Source organism: Canis lupus, chromosome 16 (assembly GCF_003254725.2).
Source record: "Canis lupus dingo isolate Sandy chromosome 16, ASM325472v2, whole genome shotgun sequence".
NCBI classification, from domain to species: Eukaryota; Metazoa; Chordata; class Mammalia; order Carnivora; family Canidae; genus Canis; species Canis lupus.
This window is the reverse complement of record NC_064258.1, coordinates 47,397,378-47,413,458: the sequence shown is the minus strand read 5'-3', so window position 1 is coordinate 47,413,458 and position 16,081 is coordinate 47,397,378. Positions and strand designations below refer to the sequence as shown.

General features: G+C 38.0%; 2 protein-coding genes across 2 annotated transcripts in view; one reads left to right on the top strand and one right to left on the bottom strand.

The window, feature by feature from the left end:
* Nucleotides 1-16,081, top strand: part of LOC112675239 (storkhead-box protein 2) — a 556,032-nt gene that overhangs the window by 346,778 nt on the left and 193,173 nt on the right. The gene's annotated exons all lie outside the window — the stretch shown is intronic.
* ENPP6 (ectonucleotide pyrophosphatase/phosphodiesterase 6) overlaps nucleotides 1-16,081 on the bottom strand; it is a 112,300-nt gene that overhangs the window by 27,465 nt on the left and 68,754 nt on the right. The window contains exon 3 of the mRNA XM_025471835.3: nucleotides 5,727-5,838. Within this exon, the coding sequence (XP_025327620.1) occupies nucleotides 5,727-5,838 (112 nt within the window). The remainder of the gene's footprint in view (nucleotides 1-5,726; nucleotides 5,839-16,081) is intronic.

Sequence of the window (16,081 nt, the reverse complement as noted above, 5' to 3'; positions counted from 1 at the left end):
TGCCTGCAGACCTGTTGTTGGCCATTTATAATTTATAGCTTTAGGGGTCCAGGAACTGAGCCAAAAGGACATGTGGCTGTGGGCCAGTACTTAAGAGCTGCAAGGAACCCCCAGCCCTAGGGTTTCAGAGATACCCAGGTCCCCCATCATCTTAGGTCCCCCATCATCTTAGGACACTGTCCAGGTCTCTTTTCAGTGTAAAAGTCCATAACCTCACATACATTTTCCTTGCTGAAGTGAGTTGGAAAGAGAAGACTTAGGGAGAGAGAAATGGGGGGCAATTCAAAGGGATGGTTGAAGTTATCAACTGTTAAGAAAAGTGATCCAACACTTAGAAATCAGGCCCAACAAACAGCTGCCTGTCATTTCTGTGTCCTACAAGAGCAGTGTCTAATACACTTGCTTACGGGTCACCAGACTTTATGACCAGCTCGAGCCCGGGCTGTGTAAACCTAGCTGTGAACCTGTAGGAAACGAGTCAGATGAAGGCTATTTTTGCCTGATGGAGAAAGCAGTCCCAAAGATCATGGTCTGGTTGTCCTCTAAGTCTTGAAGCATTTCTGCATCGCACGATAATCGTATGCCATCATCCTGCATCATTTTTTTCCTTCGCAGGTGTGTTTCTCATATTCTCCACTTAGCCAGCCTGGTCATCCCCCGATTCCCTCAGCAATAAAGTAATTTGAACTTTGGCATAATTCTCATGTACCTATGTATTGAGTACATGACAGAAGCTTAATTTTGAAAATTATACTTTGATAGGGCACTGGAATTAGACAGATCTGGGTTCAAAGATGTGAATCTCGCTATACTGGAGACCTGGAGGTCTCAGAAGAACAGCAGAAATATCTGGAAGCCTCAGTTTGTCATGTGAAAAACCTCCACTGAGGGCTACGCTGCGTATTAAGTGAGCTGATGTTTGTAATGTGCTTGACACACAGCAAAAGGGGGCAAAGGGAAGGAGATGCCTTCCATCTCGCTCTTCCTTCCAGATGCTCCTGGATGGCTTTTGCCTTTGTACTGAGCCCCTTCCCTCAGAGTCCCCAGGGAAAATGGACAAAGGCCAGGGCATTTGAGCCAGCTGCTCCGTGGCCTGTGGAAAGAACCATCTCGTCATCCGTCCACTCCTTTATAGGCACCAGGAGTCACTGAGGTTCTGGGATCCTAAAGGAATTCCTTGGGAGCTGTTTTCTGTAGCCTGGACCTTAACAATGGACAGCAGCTGTGTCCTCTGCTCTCATGACCCAGTTGTTATTTGACCAACCCTTCTGAGAGGCTGCATCAGGCAGTCTGCTGGAGTAGCCTCCTGGCCCCTCCAGGCAGGCAGGGCTGCATGTGGCTGTCACCGCTCACGTGGCTGCTGCCCCTGCACCCTATGACCTCAGATGAGCTACTCATGCCCCTTTTCCTGCCTGCCGAAGCATGACGATCCTACACGCAGAACTTCCAGAAGGATGGATTAAGTGATGTGATCACAAACTGCTTTCCATTGTGGTGTGTGGGGGGGTGCTTCCTCGCTGTCCCCTGTGTGGTGGCATAGTGCATAATGCCCCCATGACCGGGGCTGTGTGCTGCTGAACACGTCAAACAGCAAGCACACCACAAAGGCCACCATTCAACCTCAGGCCCTCCTGAGCCCCAGTCCCAGCACAGCCCCACAGGGGTGACTTGCAAAGGACCCATCCGCTACATCCTCTCCATCTGATTCAGTTTCAAGGCACCTTCGAGGTATGGGTGTAGACCAGAAGAGCTGTGAAGTTGACTCTGAAGTGTTCAGGCACCTCTCACTCAGAACTGGGCTCCGGCTCTGCCACCTACTAGTTGTGTGCGACCTGAGGCAGGGTACTTAACTCTGGGAGAGTCGGTGGCCTCTTTGAAAGAGGGGGAGAGTGACATCTGTGTAATTCGGTAGGTGTAAGAGCAAAGTAGGTCAGTGCAATAGCACCTTTGACACAATGCTAGCAGATGGGTGTTGAAGACATGAATTCTCTTCCCCTTCTTTCCTCTGTGCTAGAGGCTGTCTAAGTGCTAAGGTAGCATCAGCTGTGAATAAGAGTTGGGTCAATAAAGCTTTATGAGCCCTGGATGGCAAAGCCCGGATCAAATATGGAAGTTGGATTAGCCCTTCCCACAGAACGGTGCAGCTTCTTGGCTGAGCTGGGTCCTTTGCTGAAATGCTGTCCCTCGGTCAACCTGAACTGCCTTCTGTAAAAGCATGTCTATCCTGTACCCCCTTCTGTCTCTCAGACTAATAGCAGAGTGGACAAAGACACTCTATATGTAGCACTGATATGGAGAAATGTGTGTGTGAGTGTGTACACACATGCACCTGCATGCTCGTGTTTGCACATTTGTGTGAACTCTAAGCACTCTTCAAATTATAAACAGAAACTTGAGATAGATCTGAGCAGAAACCAAGAGGTAAGGTATGGAGTCTAACACTTGCTCCTTCTTTTGGAGGCGTCTGATAGAAAGATAAATAATTAATACATCTTTGCCTAAACACATGGACCAGGAGAATTCACAATTCCTTGGAGTCACATTCTTACATGAACAAGCTATTACATGCAAAGTGGCCTTGATTGTTCCAGACTGGGCAACTGTTGGCCCACAAATGTCCATCTTTTTTCTACTTTGTAAGAAGGTAATGAGACATGTTCTAAAAATGCATAGGTTAGGGCTGTCTGCCTTGCTCAGTAGGTTCAGTATCTGATTCTTGGTTTCGGCTTATGTCATGATCTCAGGGTTGTGAGATCAAGCCCTGTGTCGGGCTCTGCACTGTGTGTGTGGAGCCTGCTTAAGATTCTCTCCCTCCTTCTCCCTTGACCTTTCCCCCTCTAAATTACTTAATTACTTATTTAATTAAAAATGCATAGGTTGGGCAGCCCCGGTGGCTCAGCGGTTTAGGGCCATCTTCAGTCCAGGGTGTGATCCTGGAGACCCGGGATCGAGTCCTACATCAGGCTCCCTGCATGAGCCTGCTCCTCCCTCTGCCTGTGTCTCTGCCTCTCTCTCTCTCTCATGAATAAATAAATAAAATCTTTTTAAAAATATATTTAAAAAATTAAAAATTAAAAAATGCATAGGTAGGTTCATTAAAGGAAGTGCCTTCTTTTTCTTTGCAAGAGAGCCTAAATCATCTTACCGCCTTCCACAGGCAATAAGTATCATCTGGCCTATTACATTTCTTCTCTTTTTTCTTTTTTCTTTCTCTTTTTTCTCTCTCTCCAATTTTAAGCCCTGACTAGTTTTAGAGATGGTGGATCTCCATCTTTCCAACCACTATTCACGGGGGCTGTTTCTGGTGGCCCTGTTAACTTTGACAGTATGAAGACCCCACAAGACAGTTGTACTGACCTGACTCCATCCTGCCCAGGCTCTTGCTGCCCAACTCCAGAAGCATTGTTCACATGGTAGATATGTGAATGCTACCCCCCTGGAGCTCAGGGCCATTTATGGAGACTGCAATGCAAATGGTGTCAATTGAGCAACGTGGTAGCACCTGATCACTTCGGATAGAGGCCTAGCTCAGGGCCACTTTCCTGGGACGCCAATTCTTTGTAGCCTTTTCTGTCTAGGGGAGCCCAATGCCTTTGCTAAACACACACACATATACACACACACACAAAGATACACACATAAACACACGACCACCCCCACTACCATCTTCCCCTTTTCTAAGTGCTGAGCTCTAAGGTAAAGATATTATTCCCTCATGTCCTTTAGCTTTGTCATGTTGCTCGAAAATGGAAAAACAAAAACTTCTCGAGAAACAGAGAAATAGGAATAGAAACTTCTCTGGGAAACAAAGCCCAGCACTTCTTCCTCCGGCGATCTGATGTGCCTTAGGACAAGGACGTCATTTTGGACGGGCCAGCCTGCAGGCCCAGGTTAACCTGAGCCTCTCATGACAGTGACTCTCTACCTGTTGAATCACTGGGTTGTATACAGTAATTCCTTTACCAAGAAGAGGGTAGATAGGCAGTTTTTTCCAATTGACTTCACCACAGATTCCCCTCACTTTTTGCCAAATAATAACATTTTCTGAAATACAAGCATTCACTAAATCTTAATTACAGATGTAATTAAGCATTCAGATGTCAAGGCAAAATGAATGCAAAAAGGATTACACTCCCCAATAGAGTGTTGGGTTATCTGGAAGTATTTGTATGACAACTATATTCTAAATATTCATATTTCACATGGCAACAGGCTGTCGGGATGGCTAGCATTTTGGATATGTTGCAAACAGCATTGTATAGACACAGAGCTATTCCTCAGTTCTAGCTCTGCTCATCTGCTGTGTGCATAGTGCTCCTCTGCTTTGCACGAACTAGTTTGCAACACGATATTGCAGTTCATCATGTGTGTGGTTTGCCAGCACTTGTGGGCAAGGAAAAGCAAGCAGAGTAGGTAAGAGGCAGGATCATATAACACACATGATTTACAAACCATATGTTGAAGAATATTTATTCAATAGTTAATAATATTTATTTAAAGTTCATTCCAGACCCTATCCCTTCCCTCTTCCCTCCAGAAAAAAAAAAAAACTAAACTTTTAAGTTTGTTACATCCCCATTTTTTAGTATTCCAAACCTATTTCCTCTCCAATCCGTCAGAACTTGAACCTTCCTATTCCTCAAACCCTCATCTTGGTAGGTCTCATGGAAGAGGAATTATGCTAAGAACTGAAGAAGGGAGGGATATTGTTTTCTCCTTGTACAGTCCTGTGGGGGTGATTGCTGTTCCCTGTGATGTTTGGGGTGGTGATGGCAGGAATGGGATTCATAATTGGTGAACCCTATATCTGGGGCAATCTTAGCTACAAGCCAATTCATGTGGTTACTGCTGGCGAGTTGGACACAGCGCCTACAATACGCCAGCCCTTGGAGTCTGCCCAGATTGAAAGCAGGCTCTTTCTCCTGGGAGGAATACTGGTCCCTCCCTGGTCTGCACACTGATTACTATGGGACGTCTGCCTTGATCCCATCCAGGAGACCCATGAGGCAGCCAAGGTGACTACAAATCCAGCATCATCTTGGAAATGTGAGAGCCCCAACGTCTTTAGCCTCTTGGTGCTGATTACTCAGGTCGACCTCACCTGGTCTCCCATCTTGACTTCACATCTGGTGACTTCTGAGATTGACTTGAGGCTTTTGCCTGACCTTGCCTGTTGATCAGTTTCTCTGACAGACTCTCATGTACTATTTAAGACAACATTAATGATTTCTGCATTCTTAAAATTCTGTGTCATTGTTCTACGTGGGAGGAAGAAAAGGTTCTATGTTCTAACACGCTAATGTGTCTCATCCTTTACCAAGAAGAGGGTAGATAGGCAGTTTTTTCCAATTGACTTCACCATAGATCCCCCTCACTTTTTGCCAAATAATAACATTTTCTGAAATACAAGCATTCACAAAATCTTAATTACAGAGATGTTGACATTCATATTGCTTCTCTATTGTCCATCAACATAAAGAAGAAAGTCTCAAAACCATGGGGACGTTCTTGCTCTCAATTCAACATTTACAAAGAGTGCCCCTACCTGAAATGACTAAGTCACAATTATTCTCTGGTAGCAGTTAACAGTCATCATGCAAAAGATTCATCACATCTCTGAGATATTATTCCACCTGCACCATGCCTTCTTAATTCACTTTAGCATTTGCTATTGGTCCTGGAAACAATGGAGAACAATGGCATGGCTAAAACTTTGGGACACTTACTTGAGGGAGTCAAGAGCATCGCTGACTGCATTGGCAAAATTGATATCCGTTGGGACGTTTTTATATTCTAGGCAGTAAGTAGGTCTGACACCAAGAATCTCAACCTCACAGCCTAAAAAGAAAAAATATCGGAAATGGTTACTTTCTTCAATAATTAAGGTAAGTTTTTGAACTTATTTCAGGAAGCAAACACCATTAGTCAAAATAAAATCTTTGTTCATTTTCATGAACTAGAACTTCTTGCTGCCAGGTGGCACATTTTAACCATAGTTTTGTTTAACTGAAGCAGAAGTTCACAATGTTGTTCTTGTGTGACACTGGCATCCCATGACAAGGACTAGCAAAAATTGGTTAATGTTTGTCTTTCCCAATTTGAAGCAAAATTAATTCATACACAGAAAGGTCTCAATCAAATGTTTTTCTCATTGATTTTTCATAACTGCTAAGTCTTTTAGTGTGTCTTTATCTACTCTAAATTCAGGTATTACATAGTATCTGATTTATCCTGGAACAACAAAATGAATATTTCAGTAATCTAACTGAACTTAGAAATACTGCACTAAATTAGCAATCCTAAAAATCACTGAATTAAAGCAAGGATTCTGAGACATGACCTTGCCTCTCCCAAAATGAAGTAAAAGAATTTTTAAAAAGATTTTATTTATTTATTGTAGAGATAGCATGTGAGCAGGGGGGAAAGTAGAGGATGAGGGGCAAGCAAAATGTGCTGAGCACAGACCCTGACGTGAGGCTCAATCCCATGAGCTTGAGGTCATGACCTGAGCTGAAATCAAGTCAGAAGCCTAATTGACTGAGCCACCCAGGTGCCCCAAAATGAAGTAAAAGAATTAAATGCATTCAGATGTTAGGAGCTGCTATGGCCTCAGCTTCTCTGCCTCAGACCTAGACAAGTAGAAATAGTTGCTCTGAGGACAAGACACCCAAACCTACTATCAAAATATAGGGCAGCAGAGGGATGAGCAAGTGTTAATTTAAGTTAGCTAATATTATTGGGCACCTACTATGAACTAATCCCTGTGTTTGGACATAGTGAGAACAAAAATATATAAGAGTCTCTACTCTGGAGCATCCCAGAGTCTAGTCTAATGGGAGGAGACATTTGGGAAGAAAGTGTAATATGTGAAGTCTAAAGTGAGGTGAAAACCTACTGGTATTGGAAGTCAAATGAGGGACATTTACTTCAGGGATTATTTCTTCCTGGAAACCTTTCTTGAATCCCTAGGTTGGGCTTAGCCTTATAGACTGCATTTGGCCAATGTGTCAGGGGATAGAGGTAGGAAGCAAGGGATGTTCCAAGCAAAGAGAGTAGGAGAAGCAAAAGTTCAGAGATGAGAAACAAGGTTAGTGTGGGGAACTAAACACAAAATAAAGTTCTGGACAAGGGACGTCAAGAGATAAGATAGGATTCTTGTAAGCCTAGGGAAAATGATTTCTCAAGGTAGAGGTACATAAAGTAGACAAGTTGGGAGTGACGGGGAAAGGACTGTCCCAGTCGGGAAACACATGAACTCCACTCCTGGGTATATCTGCTTGTCCATTACAGTTCATTTATAAGAAGGTGGGGCAGCCTCCAAGAATTCCTTGCTCCAGCATACCATAGCAAATCTGAGTGTTCCATGGGAGAGTCCATTTCTCTGCCTGGTATCTTGGGAGAACCAGGGCTATCTAAGACAATTAATATAGGCATAGAAGGCAGGTAGCTCCCCTTCCAAGGCTTGCTTGCTGAGTAAGATGATTAGGCTAGATGACCCAAGAGTAAATCCTGTCCATGAGTTCTTGAAAAAGACTCATTCTGGTAAGAAATGCCAGTGGGATCTTGACTGGTCATAGCACTTTAGATATCTGTGTTTCATCTGTTGGAGGTTATTTGTGAATGTTTATTATTCTTGCAAAGCTGTTTATTCAACAATGCATGAAGGCCATTCTCTGTATCTACTCTCTGCTCAGTGTCAGCATTCAGAAGCAAATAAGACACCACCTATCATTCAAAACTTTAATGGCTTATACAGCATGGTGGGGTATCTGCTTCTGGCATATCTGATATGTAGGTATTATGTTTGCAAGTAATGGAATTTTGATCATGGTTTTGGCAGATCAAAGAAACTGCACACTTTTTCATACTTGCACCTTAATATCAAATGATAAGTATTTTTGTATAATAAACAAGAATTACGTTTGTTAATATTATCAATTATATATTCTTCTAATCTTTTTATTGGATTAAAATGAATCTGGATTTAACACTGGCATAGCAATATAGTTCAGAGTTGAGAAATTTACCCTTTCCTCAAGTTGAAGGAGGATACAAGTAACTTTTTTATTGATAGTTACATGTAGAATTCTATAGTAAAGATAGAACATGTGGCAAAGTAGATCCATTTTTTAATTTTTATTTTTTATTCTTAAAAATTACAATGAATTTTAACTCATTCCAGAACCATAGCAGCATGTACTGAAGGGTAGGGGTAGGACAAAAGAACTGAGAGAAATTTTCCCCAAGTACACAAACCCTTTACTGAGCACAAGGCAACAGCTCATCAAAGGCTAGGGACAGAATATCAGGGTAGAGAGGGAACTTCCAAGCTGCAGAAAGTTAAGAGCAATGCTGGAGAGAAAAAGAACTCAGTGATTCAAAAAGTAGGCAGCTTACATTTTCTATGTAAAGAACAGAGAATTCCCCATTGGACAAATTCCAAGGCCTTCACTGTTGATAAAGGAATCATCCTTATCTTCCTTCATGACATTTGAAATTAGTGGCAAAATAAATTTAACTAAAGCTTCAAAAAACCCCAGACCCAGCTTAACTACAGATTATATTGACTTAGCCTCCACCATAAAGGACTGATATAGGAAGAGGCGTGAACTTTTCTCAGAGAAAATATCATATGCTACATTCTCTACTGTTCTTTGTCACATAATATTCAGCATATAATAAGAAATCATGAGATGAAAAAAAATCATGAGATGTACTAAAAAGCAATAAAATATGCCTCATAATTAAGAGAATATTCAAAAGAATCAGATCCACAGATGACACAAATGTTGATCAGAAAGGGTAAACATAAAAGAAATGTCTTTAAGAGATTATTAACCATTTAAAGCAAAATTTAAAACAATATATTATGGGATTTACAATATATGTGTAAGTAAAATAGATGACAATAAGAATATAAAGAATGTACAAGTGGACAAATGGCATTATAAAATTTACAAACTCTAACTTTGTTGTGAAGTAATGTAATATTATTTCAGGGCAGAATATGAAAAAGTTAAGGATGCATGTTGGTAGAGCTAGAGTAATCCATAGTCATAGGAAAAAACTCAAAAAAATCTGAAATCAATAGAAAAAATATAGTAAAATTATAGAAGTATTCAATTAATGGAAAAGAAAACAGGAAATGAGCAACAGAAGAGTAAAAACAGCTAAGACAAATTTAAAAATAATACAAAGATGGTAGGCTTAAATCCAACCATACCAATAATTACGTCAAATGTAAATGAACTAAACACTTTATTTAAAAGGCAGAGATAGTCAGACTGCATAAAAAATTAAGACCCAAATATATGCTATCTAAAAGAGAAAAAATTTAAAATATAATTACACTGGTTAAAAAGAGATGGAAGAAAGTTATACCATGCAACAATAAATATAAGCAGTCAGTATGGTTATACATCAAAATAGATTTTATAAAATATTGAATGGTAGTGAAGATAAGCAACTAGAACTTCTATAATTTTCTGATGAGAGAGCAAAATCATATAGCCACTTTATAAAATTGTTTGCCAGTTTCCTATAAAGTCAAATATACATTACCCAGGAACCAGCAATTTCACCCCCTAGGTATTTACACAAGAGGAATGAAAACATATGTCCACAAAAAAAACTTGTACAAAAATGTTCATAGTAGCCTTTGTTATAATAACTTCAAACTGGAAATAACCCAAATATGCATAAATAGGAGAATGGAAAAACAATTTTTGATATATTTACTCTGTGAAGTACTACTCAACAGTAGAAACCAGTAAACTACTAATACATGCCACACAGGGAGTGTGGCATCTTACAATGAAAAAAAAAGGCAGATGCAGAAGAATATATTATGGTGTGATTCCATTTATATGAAGCCTGAGAATAGACAAAATGAATCTATAACAATACAAATCAGAAAATATTTGCTTCTGGGGATGGGAATGGTTGACTGAAAGGAATGACTATGGAAAAAATTTTTATCTTGGTTTGGGTGGTGGTTACAGAGGTGCATGCAATTTTGAAAATGCGCCAAACTATTCTCTTATGACCTATCCATTTTACTGTATGTAAATCATATCTCAAAAATTAAAATAATAACTTAATCGAATACCTTTAATATACATAACATTGTATTAAGATGTTGAATCATGATGGTATTATTCAAAGATTAATAATAATAACAATCGATTATCAACTGGCTACTATGTACCAGTGTTAATACACTTTATTGGTATAAACTTTATGAATCCTGTATGCCAATAGTGCCTCCATTTTACACACTAGGAATTGAATTATAAAATTAAAGAGATTTCCCCATTGTCACAGGGCAAGTGCAAGAAAGAGTTGACATTTGAATCTGGTTTTATCAGACTCCAAAACTTTAGGTATTAGTTTAAAATGGTATCTGGCAATTTCAGACATACGAGGACAGAAATGCCTTCCATACCATAAAAATCTACTCAAGCTTTCTGAGAAATATGTCAAAATAAAAGAATCCAAGAATGAAGATGAGGTTTTAAAATAAATAGCAGTAAACATTGAAATGTAGCTATGTGAAAGTATTTTATTGAAAAATGAAGTGCATATTTAAATTTTTTAATATAATAATCTGGATCTAAAGTTCCAAATTATTTCAACAAAAATTGGAGGAGAGTGCCATGTAAGGAAAGTAAAGCAATTTCATTGTTGTTATGGGAAAAGGATGTTGTTTCATTCTAGACACTGATTGCAATAGACAAAGATTGGAATATTAAGATTGGAATTTGTATATGCATAACTTCCAAATCACTAAAAGAATAAAAAAGAAGCATATAGATTAATCTAATACAAAATAGATGAAAAGTGAAGAAGATTTAAAAAGGAAATATCCAGGAAAGCACTAACATTGAAAACATAATACAAGAGAAAACCAACTATATTACTTTCAAAATAAATGTGAATGGATTAAACTCTGAAAGAATGTGAAGGTGAGACAAACAAAATCCAACTGTAAACTACTTTAAAAATCTACACTTGAAATAAAATGACACAGAAAAGTTTGATATAAATGAGTGGACAAAACCCACCCCCTAAACCAAAAAAACATCTGAAAGTTAGTCTCAAAAATCTAAAATAGCTACAAATCCATATTAACAATTAAGTTGTGTATGTTAAGAGGAGATAACTTAAAAGTTCTCCTCTTAAAGAATAATTTGTAAAAAAATTTAAAAATAATAAAATAAAAATAAATAAATAAATAAAAATAAAATAAAATCAAAAAGAAAGAATAATTTGTAACTATGTGTGGTGACGGACATTAACTAGACTTATTGTGATAATCATTTCACCATATATATGTATAAAATTATTCTGTTGGATACCTGAAATGAACACAATTTTAATATAATTTTATCTCAATAAAAAATAAAAATAAAAGAGAATGGATATGATTGTTTATATACCATTAATATACACAACACATGCACAGTAGTCTTAGGAAAATAAAGTGCAAAATTGCAATCTTGGAAGATTTCAATGACTGCTTAAAAAATAAAGAATAAATGATATATAAGATATAGCCATATACAGAAGATTTTAATGTTAGTATCAATAAGCTGGATTCAATAGATATTGAAAATTTTATCTTATTATTATAGAATACTCAATATTATCAACCCTAACAGAAAAACTTGATCGTATTCTGGTCCACAAAGAAAATCTCAGTAACTTCCAAAAAGCAGAAATTTTATAGACCACCATGCAATATTATCTGACCACAGGCAATAAAATTAGGAATTAATCATAACAGCTAACTAAAAATAAATACAACTCCTTATAAATGAAAAAGGAAACCCTTATGTAACTTGATGTAAAGAGGAAATGAAACTTTCACTGACGTGCTAGATACTAACTACCCTGAAAATTCTACTTTTCAGAACTTCACCGGATGCATTTTCATTTAGGTCGGAAGCAAATCAGAAATGCTGCCATCCCTACCGCAATTTATTACTGCTATAAAATTTCTTATCAAGGCAGCTAACAAGAAATGGAAATTTAAAAATGAGTGCTGGAAACCAGAAGCCATGCCTGAAGAGTTCCTCTGCAGGAGCTTAAAAAACTTTTTGTCTGTAACTCGTGGCAAAATACTCACATTGCTTCATGACATAGCACAGGATTTACACGCTTATGGCAGAAACAAAAGATTCACCAAACTATGAACATTGCACGCTAATTAATACTCTCTTACTCTATTCTATTATGGTTTTTTTTAAAATACTGATTAACAAGCCATAAATTGGTTTCACTGTCCACTATGGATCACTATTGGTTTCCATTTGGAAAACACCAATATGAGCCATATGCCTGGGGGTGAATCCCTGAGTCCCTCCCATCCTTTGAGAATAATGTAGTTAGGTGATATTCACACAATTTTTATTGTATGCATGCTTCGCCTTGCAGACCACTTCTAGGAACAGATTCTAAGAAAGTTGTGTACATAAGCATCTTTATTACACTGCTATTTATAAAATAAAGAAGTAATTTAAATATTTGGCAATAGTTGCGTGGTTGAATTAGATGCAGGCATTAAAATCATCATGTCATCTGTATGCATTAGCATAATATTTCAGGTGAGAGGCTAGTAAGTAGTATGTAAAGGGTGATCTCATTTTTTTTTAATTTTTTTTTATTGGAGTTCAATTTGCCAACATATAGCATAACACCCAGTGCTCATCCCACCAAGTGCCCCCCTCAGTGCCCGTCACCCAGTCACCCCAACCCCCCCGCCCACTTCCCCTTCCACTACCCCTTGTTCATTTTCCAGAGTTAGGGGTCTCTCATGTTTTGGGGTGATCTCATTTTTATAAATATTTAAAGCCTATTTGTTTCCGGAGAAGAATGGAAATAAATGTAACATGAATCGAGGAAATGAATAGAAGAAAATGAATTTAAGAAAAGGCAAATTTTTTGGCTGGCTTGGTAGACATTTTTGGGCTGAGTTGAAGTCATTCTGAACCCCCTCCTCCCTTTCCATCCCTTACTGTAGAAGGAGGAAAGCTCTCTTACTTCCCCAGAGTCTCTTGTGGCTAAGAATGGTCATATGACCCAAGGAGCATGAGCTCTGCTGAGGAGCTAAGGGTGGGAAGCGTTGCTTCCTTATGAAAGATAAAGTGTTTTGCTGGCACTGCCTCTTTCTGTCTTTTCCAGTTTGGAATGCAGCTTATGAAGGTGTGATCCCTGGACCCCCAGCAGCCATCTTGAAACCATGAGGTAACATGTATGAAGATAAAAAAGTAAATATGCCAAACCGTAGCCAAAGGATACAACAGACCAGGGTTTTTAAAATGTGGTTGTTAAGCAGATGAACCTCATAAAGCACTTCTTGTAACGTGATGCAAAGATTCCCATGTGTGTATCCATTGTTCACTATTAGCTAGAGTTTCTATTACTTGCAGCAGACAATTCCTAACTGATTTAGAAGGATTGTGGTTGATTTTTAATTCTTACTATTATTTATTGAATTGAACCAAGTTTACTCAAATATCTTATTTTTTAGGAAACCAAAAATGTATTTTTTACTGATAACTTTCCATTTCTCGCATACAGATTAAGACACAGTTTTATTGTATTACTATCCAGTTTTTAAAAATTACAAATAAAGCTGACATAAACATTCTTGTATATGTCCTTTAATGCACTTAGGTATGCATTTCTGTTGGAATATATGTAGGGGTAGAATTACTAGATTTGGGGTATGCATATGTCCAACTTTATTATATAAATCCAAAGAGCTTTTAAAAGCTGTTTTTATTAGTTTGTTTCTATCAGCACTTTATGAGATTTCCAGTTTCTCCCTCCTTGTCATCACTTGGATTTGTCAGTTTTATTAATGAACCATTTTCCATTTTGGTGGGTGTATAGAATTATCTCACTGCAGTTTTATTTTGCATTTTTCTAATAAATAATAATGTCAAGTATTTTTAGCTATGTTTACTGACCACTGGGATACCTGGTTATGTAAAGTGTTGGCTCAAATCTTCTAGAGTTTTCTATTGAGTTGGCTATTTTTTGTAGGAGTTGTTCATATATTCCAGATATGAACTTCTTTTTGTTATACCTGCATTTACTCTCTAATTTTTTTGCCCTTAATGGTGTCTTTTCAAGAAGTTCCCAATTTTCAAAAAGTTCTCAAGAAGTTCTACTTTCTTAGTCATTTTTCTATATTGTAATGCTATTTTTTTCCTGTTTAAGAAAAATTTTTCTTACCTGAGATCATGAGGATATTATATTCACCTATGTTTTCTTCTAGAAACTTTGTGTTTTACATTCTGCATTTAGATCTACAGTCCACCTGGAATTACCCAGAACTAATTTTTATGGATAGTGTTAGATAGGAGTCTGGATACACACACACACACACACACACACACACACACACATTCATACACCTTCAATAGGCCTCATAATTTTTTGAAAAGATTATCCTTCATTATTGCTCTAAAGTGTCACCCTTGTCATAAATCAGATACGATAAGTCTGTTCAAGAATAAACTAGGGGCTGGGCGCCCAGGTGGCTCAGTGGTTTAGCGTCACCTTCAGCCCAGGGCATGATCCCAGGATCGAGTCCCACGTCAGGCTCCCTTCATGGAGCCTGCTTCTCCCTCTGCCTGTGTCTCTGCCAATCTCTCTCTGTCTCTCATTAATTAATTAATTTTTTTTTTAAAGAATAAACGAGGGGCACCAAGGTGGAGCAGTCACTTATGCATCCAACTCTTGGTTTCCCTCAGGTCACGATCTATCTCAGGGTCATGAGATTAAGGGCTGGATAGGGCTCCGTGCTCAGCATGGAGTCTGCTTCAGATTCTCTCTCCCTCTCCCCTCTCCCCCTGTCCCTCCCACTCATGCTCTCTCTCACATAAATAAATAAATGAATCTTTAAAAAAAAAATCTAAACTTTACTCTTAGTCTATGTGTCTGCTCTTGTATAAATACCATTTTGTGTTCACTGTTGTAGTTTCAAAAGTCTATATTCAATGGAGTAAATCTTACAGTTTTACTCTCTGACTCAAGATTGTTTTTGCTATTCTTGATTCTGCATTTCCATATCAATTTTAGAATTGACCTGTCAATTCACACACACACACACACACACACACACACACACACACTGCTGGAATTTTGATTGGGATTACACTGAATCTAGAGATCAACTTTGGGAAAGTTGACAGAATATTAAGACTCCCAGCTCATTAACATAATATATTCCTCCACTTTTTAAGCTCTTTTTATATTTCTCTAAATAATTTTCTTTTTTTTCTCTAAATAATTTTCTAAGTAAAGTTCTCAAGCCATTTTTTTTAGATTTATTCCTTTATTTTTTTGGTTTTTGATCCTACTGTAAATGATATTGGTTTTTGAATTTCATTTTCTGTTTTTTTCTTCCTAGTATATACAAATACAATTGTTTTAAAATATTGACCTTAGGGATCCCTGGGTGGTGCAGCGGTTTGGCGCCTGCCTTTGGCCCAGGGCGCGATCCTGGAGACCCGGAATCGAATCCCACGTCGGGCTCCCAGTGCATGGAGCCTGCTTCTCCTTCTGCCTATGTCTCTGCCTCTCTCTCTCTCTGTGTGTGACTATCATAAATAAATAAAAATTAAAAAAAATAAAATAAAATAAAATATTGACCTTAATCAAAAGACTTATTAACTCTAAAAGTGAGTTCTTTTGATTCTTGCAGAGTAATTTAGAATAATGGCAATTTTTTTTCTTCTTTTTGTTTTATTTTTACTCCTGCCCTCCCCATTCATATCCCCCACCTGGATAGGACCTCTAAATCTAATTTCAAATATAAGTTATGGTAGGAGGCATCCTTATCTCATTCCTGAACCCATTTACTATCAACTATTATGTTTACTGTAGAGTTTTTGGTAGTTTTTTTTCAGATTAAGGAGGTATTTTACTAGTTACTCAGAGTTCATTCTTATAAATTCCATTTTCATTTACTAAGAGTTTTTTATGAATGGTTGTTGATATTTATCAAATAGTGTTTATGTGTCTATGAAAATGATCAATTTTTTTTACTTTTATTCTGTCACTGTTGAGT